The 10,418-nt window shown below is 35.4% G+C and overlaps 1 protein-coding gene across 1 annotated transcript; it reads right to left on the reverse strand.

Moving 5' to 3' along the window:
• Positions 1-5,921: 5,921 nt before the first annotated feature.
• On the reverse strand, positions 5,922-6,470 carry LOC107941986 (uncharacterized). The gene has a single exon (XM_016875621.1). The coding sequence runs from the start codon at positions 6,468-6,470 to the stop codon at positions 5,922-5,924; it is 549 nt and encodes a 182-aa protein (XP_016731110.1).
• Positions 6,471-10,418: the final 3,948 nt, after the last annotated feature.

The following is a 10,418-nucleotide window of genomic DNA, read 5'->3' on the forward strand; positions in this document are numbered from 1 at the left end:
TAATTTTATTAAAACAACAAGTTTGGTCCACAAAATTCAAAAAAAAGGGTTCGGGAGTCGGTTACGTACGAGGAAGGATTAGCACCCTCGTAACGCCCAAAATTGGTACCTAGTTGATTAGTTAATGTCTTAATGTCGAAAATTGAAAACTTTGAAGAATTTTAAAATATGATCATTATTTTTTAAAAGAAAACTTATATAAATCAGGTTACTTGTTAAGACCCTCTCATTTCGAAAAGAGAAAACGTCACCCCCAATGCGTTAAGGCACAATATTTTACCTTTTCAGAAATGAGCTTGTCTAAAAACTTGCACAATAAAATTTAAAAGGGGATTCAATTGTTAACGTCATGTGAAAAAATTGCAACCCAATACGTTAGGGCACAACTTCTCAAAAGATTAAACATTGAATATTGCATTTTTTAGAAAAATCATCGTCTCGAGAAAACAACGTGTCATATCCAATGCATTGGGACACAACATATTGAATTCTCGATAATGAGCTTTTTTATTTATGTTTTTGTTTTAAAGAGCACTCTTGACTGTTTAGATTCAACGAAGAAAATTGGAACCCAATACGTTAGAGCTCAATTCTCTCGAAGATCCCAAATATCAAGTATTGTTTTTAGTTTGAAATTTTCGTATTTTGACGAATCCGAGTGAAAATGGATGTAAAATAATGATAATGATGATAATGTAAGTAAAATATCACGAGCAAAACAAAAGATAAATAAATAAGACTAATATAAAAAAAATCATGCAGGCACGATAACAAATAATAAACAGATGAAAACTAAAGCAAGAAAAATAACAATAACAGACATGTAAATAAATAAATTGACAAAATTATCAAATTTATAAAAATATGAAAATATATACATATACATATATATATGTATAAAATTATGAAAATATGAAAAACATATGTATGTATACATATTTAAAACTATTACACATGAAAATATATGTAAGTATGCATGCACATATATATATGTATATAACAATTATCAAATATAAAAAAGTATATATATAGGTATATATATATATATGAATCACAAAATATAGAGAATATAAACAAAATATATTTTGAAAGTATGAAGTATATGTAAGTATATATATTTATGAAAATGAAATATATATAGACATGTATGTAGGTATGTGTAAATATTATAAAATATAAAGATATATGTGTACTTATAAGAAAAATATATTTGTGAATTATAAAAAATAAAATAAGATAATATATATAAATATACATATTTTAATATATGTAAAAAATATATATATATGAGTATGTATATACATATTCGTGCGAAAAAAAGTATATAGATATACATGTATATAGATATGTATAAAAAAATGAGTATTTATGTGTATTTATGTGTATATTAAATAAGTTAGAAAAAATATGTATACATGTATATATATAAGCAATTATATAATAATAATATGATAAGACACATATATCTAAAATTTACATAAGTAAATATAAATAGAAATATAATGATAATAACAATAATATTAATACTACTACTACTACTACTACTACTACTACTACTACTACTACTACTACTACTACTACTACTACTACTACTACTAATAATAATAATAATAATAACCTAATTAGATTAATAATAATGAAAACAACAATAACAGGACTAAATCGAGATAAAAATGAAATTGAAAGGTCAAAACCATAATAAATTGCACAAGGAAGGACCAAAATGAAAGGGTGTGGAAGAGCGAAGGGCCAAATGGGAAATAAACCCAATTTTAGGCCACGCGTCCCTTCTTCAGTGGCCCAACGAATTGAGGATCAAATTAAAAACGAGACAAATCTACTGTCCAAATTAAAATATAAAGAAAAATCGTAAAAGGACTAAATCGCATCAAACCTAAAATGCAGAAGGGCCTAAAGCATAAATTTCCCAACAGTCAAAAACACGCGGATCCTTGGCAGGCTGGTCGGGTCAAACGCGGATCAGGGGGCCTCAAACGGCGCCATTTCATTCAGGGTATTTAAACCCAATTTTTCTTCAAAAAATCATTTCAGCCACTTTTTTCTTGATATTTTGCGCGAATATGAACTTTTTTAAATATATATATGTATAAAAATAAAAATGAACGGGTATAAAAAAGAAAAGAGATGCGAAATGAAAATCACCTTGGAGTGAATCTGTTTGTTTGTTTTTTTGAATCTGTTTTTGTTTTTTTTAAGTGTTCTTACAAAAAACTTAAAAAGAAAAAAAAACCCAAATTACAGAAAAATTTGGCTTTTATAGCCGATTCCCCTTATCTTCCTTTGCTCTGTTGCTTTTTTTTTTGCTTACAGGGACTTGAGGCGGTGCAAGTGGGGTGTCAGTGGCAAGTGGGGTGCGCCACTCACGTTGATGCAATAGAGGCAGCGCTGGCAGAAGACCAAAAGTCGTCTGAGCTAAGGACCCCTAGGTGCGGCGCACCTAGGGTTTAATTTGTCTCAGATGTGTTTTTTTCTTTTGGGCTAAAGTTAGGTTATTGGGCCTGCTGGGCTTCGGGTTTAGTCTTGAGGTTGGTTTGGGTTGGGTTTGTAATGGGTACTGGGTTTTGGGCTGGGCAATATATTGGGCTGTATAACTGCCCCTCTTTGCTCGCTGTTATGTAACGAGTAAAGAGCAAAGATCTAGAAAGACCAATATTTTGCCCAGTCTCGCCGAATCTTGACTTCTCTTGACGCTTCTCTTCAAGTTGCTTTATTTCAATCCACTGTGGCTTGTTGCTTCGCTCTACTCCGCTGCACTTCAGAAAGGTCTGACTTGTAGCTTCAATCTTCTTCGCAGCAACTCTAGAGGGACAAGATTTGTGGTTTTAGTCTACTCCACTATAATGTCAGGGAGATAAGACTCATATCTTCAACCTGCTCCACTGCAACTTTAGGGAGATAAGATTTGCTATCTTCAGTCTGTTCCACTGTAACTTTAGGGAGATAGAGTTTGTTACTTTCGATTTACTTCACTGCCAGTACAGGAAGACAAGATCTACAATCTTCAATCTACTCCACTGTTGCCCAGGGAGACAAGATCTGCTATCTTCAATCTACTTCGCTGCCAATACAGGAAGACAAGATCTGCTATCTTAGATCTACTTTGCTGCCAATACAGGAAGACAAGATCTGCTATCTTCGATCTACTTTACTGCCAATACAGGAAGACAAGATCTGCTATCTTCGATCTACTTCGCTGCCAATACAGTAAGACAAGATATGCTATCTTCGATCTACTTCACTGCCAATATAGGAAGACAAGATCTGCTATCTTCGATCTACTTCACTGCCAATACAGGAAGACTAGATCTACTATCTTCGATCTACTTCGTTGCAAATACAGGAAGACAAGATCTACTATATTCGATCTACTTCGCTGCCAATACAGGAAGCCAAGATCTGTTATCTTCACTGATTTGTTATCTAGGGAATAGGACCTGTATAATCTATTTTATGGACTTAATTATGTCTAGTGATTAGGATGATATGATCAGAATGAACCAAATGCTCCTAACTAGACGTGCGTGCATGAATTCAAAATGTCATGAAAATGATCCAATTTTAATGTTTGGGTTGTTATTCTTCGTTCTTCATCAAGGTTTTATTACCAACACATCAGAATGCTATCTTGTCCGATTGGTAACGCTCATATCGTACTCAACCGGATTGCCCCCACTGTAATCTTCAAAGTTTAATCCACTGTAACTTTAGGACATAAAATTTGAATCATCCTCCTCCCACTATAATTTAGGAGTATAAGGTCTGGTTCTTTCTCAATTCTCTCCTACTGCAATTCGAGGATATAGGACGTGAATCTTTTTAGCTTTACACCATTCCCAAGGTGTCATACCAAATGTTTATGCACCATTGTAGCACTTTTTCTTCCTAGAAACCTCTTCTTATCCCTCGGTAATCATTGTTTGTTTTTTTCATTGAAGCTTTGTCACTGACACGGCATCTTGTCATTTTGTTTCATCAATATTTGGACAACAAAATCCGAAAAGATAGTCTAAATTTAAACTTTCTCTTCTTCAACATTTCACCCTTTAAACTTGGTGTGTTCTAAACAATAGTCCTGTTTTAGGTTCCTATATCATTTAAAAAGCTTCTAGAGTAATATGCAAAACTTCCATTGTGAAAGTATTATTAGTCCATTAATCATTATTCCAATTCAACATGCTTGCAAAAAGATTATAACAATGGATAAAAATAAAATTGATTTGGAAGCATAGCACGAAATGAATAAATTATCAAGAATAAAAATGAATTGATTGAGAACACGTATCTGAAAAGAAAGAAGTATTCCAACAACAACAAATTCAATATAAATAGTATGAAGATTAGGTACCCCAGATATCACAGCTTGAACTTCTCTATACTAACTTTTTGAAAGCCCATTCTGAGTTTGACATGTGTTTAGGTGATCTACAAGGCTTTGTCGATGCCTCAAGATATCACCTACCCTTTTTTGTTGATTCAAGTATAACAAGACCACCACATGCCTACTCTGATCAAAATTTTGAGTCACCCTTTTCGGGTTTCAACTCAAATCCCTTTTGGTCTCAAAGTGCCCCTTACGGGTTTTCACATTGACCTCTCCTTTTTACTTTTTCATCTTTCATCATTTTTTTAGAACTTAAAGCGTCCTTCATGGGTTTTCACATTTTTCCTCTTTCTTCAAGTGAAGTATTTCTTGACTGAATCCGAGTTTATAGGATTTGGCAGGCTTTTACCATCCATCTCGCTCAAGATCAAAGCTCTTCTAGAAAAGACCTTCTTTACAACATAAGGTCCTTCCCAATTTGGTATCCATTTTCCTCTAAAATCCTTTTGTAGAGGAAGAATCTTTTTCAACACCAAGTCCCCCTCATGAAATTCTTTGGGACGAACTTTTTTGTTATAGGCTCGCATCATTCATTTTTGATACATCTGACTATGACGAATAGCTTTTAGCCTCTTTTATTCTATTAGGTTCAGCTGGTCATATCGAGATTGAATCCATTCGGCCTCATTTAACCTTAGCTCAGCTAACACTCGAAGAGAAGGGATCTCAACTTCAATGGGTAATACTGCCTCCATCCCGTAGACTAGAGAAAAAGGGGTTGCCCCAGTAGAAATCCTAATAGATGTTCGATATGCAAGGAGAGAGAAAGGTAATTTATCGTGCCAGTCTTTGTAGGTTTTAGTCATTTTCCCTACAATCTTCTTGATATTTTTGTTAGCTACCTCCACTGCACAATTCATTTTTGGGTGATAAGGCGACGAATTATGGTGTCTGATCTTGAACTGACTGCAAACTTCCGCTATTAAGATGTTGTTCAAATTCAGCGCATTGTCAGATATAATCCTTTCGGGAATTTTATATCGACATATGATCTCCTTTTTCAAGAACTTGCTGACTACTGACTTCGTGACATTAGCATATGAAGCAGCTTCCACCCATTTAGTGAAATAGTCAATAACCACAAAAATAAATCGATGCCCATTAGAAGCCTTTGGTGATATTGGCCCGATGACATCCATTCCCCACATGGAGAAAGGCCATGGAGAAGTCATAACGTGAAGAGGTGAAGGAGGTGCATGGATTTTTTCACCATAAATTTGGCATTTGTGGCACTTTCTGGCATAATTAATGCAATCCCCTTCTATGCTGGACCAATAGTACCCAAATCTCATAATTTGTCTAGCCATCGTGAAGCCGTTGGCATGCATTCCACAGATACCTTCATGCACTTCTTCCAAAATTTTCTTGGCCTCCACAGCATCCACACATCTCAACAATACTTGATCCTTTCCCTTTTATACAAAATCTCTCAATCTAGGACATAATCAATGACCAATCTCCTCAATGTCCTCTTATCATTTTCTGTCGCATGGTCGGGGTACTCATGATTCTTAAGATATCATAGTATGTCTTGATACCATGGATGGTCATCGTTTTCCTCTTCCTCAATACTGTAGCAAGGAGCCGAAGCTTCATAAATGCTGATTTGGATAGGCTTCATGTCTTCTGATTTGTTTACTTTGATCATAGAGGCTAAAGTGGCTAAAGCATTAGCCATTTGATTTTCGTCTCGCGGGAGATAACAAAAAGTGACACTGTCAAACTCCTCGATCAATTCTAGAACCAATTTTCGGTAGCGGATTAACTTTGGGTCTCTTGTTTCCCATTCTCCTCTGAGCTGGTATATTACCAATGTAGAGTCTCCGTATACCTCTAGTATCTTAATTTTTCGCTCTGTGGCTGCCCGGGTGCCCATAATGCAAGCTTCATATTCAGCCATGTTATTGGTGCAATCAAAATCCAATTTGCTAGTAAAAGGATAATAATCTCCATTAGGGGACACAAGGACTGCCCCAATTCCATTGCCCATAGCATTCGAAGCTCCGTCAAAGTTTAGCTTCCAAAGGTTATTTTCGTGGGAATCTTCTTCAGCGATTTCCACATACATCAAATCTTCATTCGGGAAATCAAAATTTAGAGGTTCATAGTCTTCTAAAGCTCTGTTGGCCAAAAATTCTACTATCGCGCTTCATTTGACGTACTTCTGATTTATGTAGACTATATCAAACTCGGAGAGTAGTATCTGCCACCTAGCCATCCTCCCATTCAACGCAGTTGACTCCATCATATACTTTAGAGGGTCTAACTTTGAAATTAGCCAAGTCGTATGATAGAGCATGTATTAACTTAATCTCCGTGTCGTCCAGATCAGGGTGCAACATAACTTTTCAATGGATGAATATCTCATTTCGTGTTATCCACCAGGGTGTCAATGTGAGGCAAGGGAAAATTATCTTTCGGGCTAGCCTTATTCAAATCTCCGTAATCTACACACATTCATACCTTCCCATCTTTCTTAGGGACGGGTACAATATTGGCTACCCATTATGAGTATTTAACCGCTTGTAGGAACCTAGCGTCAAATTGCTTTTGAACCTCCTCTTTTATTTTTAGTACAACATCAGGCCTCATCCTCCGGAGTTTTTGGTGAATTGGCTTGTAATCCTTCTTTATAGGAAGACGATGAACTACTATATAGGTACTTAACCCGGGCATATCTTGGTATGACCATGCGGAGGCGTCTTTGAACTCTCGAAGTAACTCAATAAAGTCTTGTTTTGCTTCTTCGCTCATGCATGTTCCAATCTTCACCACCTTTCCTTCCTCTAGGGTTACAGTCTCCACCGTCTCCTTGTGAGTTAGGATTTGTTTCTCCTCCTGCTCTACCATCCTCAACAAGTCTGGAGATAGGTTACAACCTATGTTATCTTCAAAGTCATGAGATCCTTCTAAACACATATCCTGCTCAAAAAGATTTTTCGATTCCATAGTAGAGTCACTCACGTCATTGATATCCGAGGACCTGTTATGAGTACCAAAGAATATACAAAGAATGTATGAATTTAAGAGTATTTATTTATGGTATGTTTATGAATTAATGAATGAATGATTTGGGAAGAAAAGCCAAGAGAATGGAAGAACCCAAAATGACCATTAATGCAAAAGTAATGAAAGAATCTTGAAAGAATATCTGCTAAAAAAATAATTGCAAAGACATATTCCATTAAAAGAACGATGTTCAGACATATGCACATTTCACAAAAAGTTTTCATTGTTCTCTAGGCTAAAACAACAAACATGTTTTGAATATTACTCTGAGAAAGCTCTAAAAACTTCAGGTATTTCTTCTGCAGTCCAATTATTTAGAACACTCCCAGGTTCATAAGGATAGATATCTAACATAATCCCATCTTCATTCGTGTTCTCATGTATGGCATTGATGCTCTCTTCCCTCAGCACACTTTTCTCAAGATGAATGATCCCCCCTGATACAAAGGTTTTGGATATGTGGGGAATTATCATTGGTTCCCATTTAACTTCCTCTCCATTTAGGCGTGCCCTTCTCCTTTCTCGCCTTTTTTCCAGCTCCTTCATTCTCTGCTTTATGTCTGGCTTATATCTTAAGCCAAAGCGATCTTGTTTTTCCTTCAGCACTGGAGCCTCAGTTCTTCTTTGGAGACATTTCCCTAATCCTCTTCCGGGTAAGGCTCCTTTTCTCACCAACAATTGTAACCCCATCTTCGTGGTCTTAGATTTTTCGGTATAGGAATCTTGCTCCCTTCAGAAATAAATGTTGCATTTACAAACTCCAAAGATCGAAAAGAGCATTAAACTGCATCATCATTGGCTTCCACGTAAGGTGCGTCATTAGCTACAGCCGCTATGATATCCTCTACGACATTTAATGTCACCAACCGACCCGCTGACACTAACTTTAGCTTCTGATGTAACGATGATGGTACAGCCCCCTCCAAATGTATCCATGGCCTTCCTAATAAGCAATTATAGGAGGGCTTGATATCCATTACGAGAAAATCTACCTTATAAATAGTTGGGATCAACAAGGGTATCTTGATTCTTCCTATGACCTTTCTTTCTGTGCCATCGAATGCCCTCACTATATTTTGACATGTCTTCATATGCGAACTATCCACAGGCAACCTGTTAAGTGTGGATAGAAGTAATACATTCAATTCTGACCCGTTATCGATCAAAACTCCTGGCAAGGTGATACGAGTCACAAAAGCCCAAATTCTTGAAGGCAAGGCCCAATAAGAAGATTCCAAGCCCAATCAAGAAATCCACCCATACTTAGTTGAAAATCAGGCCAAATTGTCAAAGTGGCCCAAGTTGTAAAGTTTTATTTTTATTTATTTATTTATTTATTTTATTTAGTTTAAATTTTTATATTCAGTCCAAGAGTCCCAAATAAAAGACCCTTGGCCGAATTTCCATATTAAAATAATTAGGAGTTTTTTTTAGTTTTAGTTTTAGTGTTCTAATTAAATTAGGAAAACATTTGAAAGGCCTATTTATATGGCTTGGCCAGCCACCCTACTTAACATTACAATTACATTGAAAATTTCAGATTTGATTTGAGTGAAAATTCTCTTTGAGTTCTTCAAGGATTTTCTCTTGGGTTTTCTTTAGAAGTTGTTTTAACAATCTTTTTGATTGTGGGAGCCATCTTCAACCTTCTTCTTGCCATTGATATTCTTTGGAGGGGAGATTAGAGCCGTTTGAAGGGAGTTGTGAGATCTTTCGAGATTTCAAGGCTTCTTAGGACTTATCTTTTAATTTCTTACTGTCAATTCTTTCTTTATTTCTACTTGTGCTGAATCATTATCTAATTTATTTTCTGTTCTTATTGTGTTTTCAGCCTTTTTCTATCTTAAGGAATCAGCCCACAAATCCCCAATTTCTAGGGTTTTTCCATACTCTTTTTGGGTGAAATTAGATTGTCGAAATTTGGGGAAAACTATCTGGGTGTTCAATTGGGCAGAATCGCAATCTCTTCTAGGGTTTCAAGATTCCTTATTAACACTTATTTCTATTCTCTATTTGATTCTTTACTGTTTTGGGGATTTTATTTCAGATCTGAAAATTCAAAAATCTAATCTTTTAATTTTCTGTTTCATTTCAGATCTAATTGTTTAGGGTTTTCGTAGGAGTTTCTCGTGACTTGGCAACTCGATCTTGGTCCGCGCGCAACCCCGTATCATTTGGTATCAGATTTTGGGCGTTTTGGGTGTTCTTGGTTGATTTCTAAACTGATCTCTATTTTTTAAAGCATAAACGACAGTTTTACCCAGAAAAATTGTTCAAAAAAAATTCATTTGAGTGGGTAAACGTTGTCCGATTGATCTGAAATTTTACATACATGTTTTTGGCACTGTGATTGAATATAAAAAAAATTATTCCCGCAAAAAAATCAGTCAAAAAAGTCAAAAAAATCAAAAAATACGAAATTCAATAAAAATTTAAAAAAAGATTTAGCGGGTTGAATTTGGTGCCCAAAATTTCCAGATAAAAAATTCAATATATAAGGACACTCCAGATTTAATTTCGTAATTTTTGGAGATCGGGAACACCTCGAACGAAGTTGTCAAGTTACTCCGCAGTTTTTCGGGTTTTCTGTTTTCAGCAATTTTTATTGATTCTTAGCTGTAGGTTTTCATTTGTTTCCCTTTATTCTTCCTTTACGTTATCTAACACCTTCTTGTTTCTTGTGTTAGTAGGATTTAAACGTGTGCACAACTTCTTCCTCGGTGCAACACGAATCAATTGGTGTCTCGTCAGTTTTTGGCATCCTAGTGCAAATTAGGATTCTTTGGTAGTTTGGTTCACACTCTCTAATTGGTTGATATAAACTCTGATAAAGAACTCACAAGATTGAATTCGACCTCATTGAGAATTTGATTTTTTCTTTTTGAGTGATTAACGGTGAGGTTTGATAACTTTTATTTTTGAGTGTTGAGTGTTTTGCAGGTTTTAAAAAAAATGTCTACAGGTGATAATACTAGTGACATATTTAAAAAATTCCAACAACAGTTGG

Source organism: Gossypium hirsutum, chromosome D05, assembly GCF_007990345.1.
Source record: "Gossypium hirsutum isolate 1008001.06 chromosome D05, Gossypium_hirsutum_v2.1, whole genome shotgun sequence".
NCBI lineage: Eukaryota > Viridiplantae > Streptophyta > Magnoliopsida > Malvales > Malvaceae > Gossypium > Gossypium hirsutum.

Bases quoted from the DNA above. Each gene is read 5' to 3' on its own strand.
- LOC107941986 (XM_016875621.1), bottom strand. From the start codon at position 6,470: ATGTATGTGGAAATCGCTGAAGAAGATTCCCACGAAAATAACCTTTGG.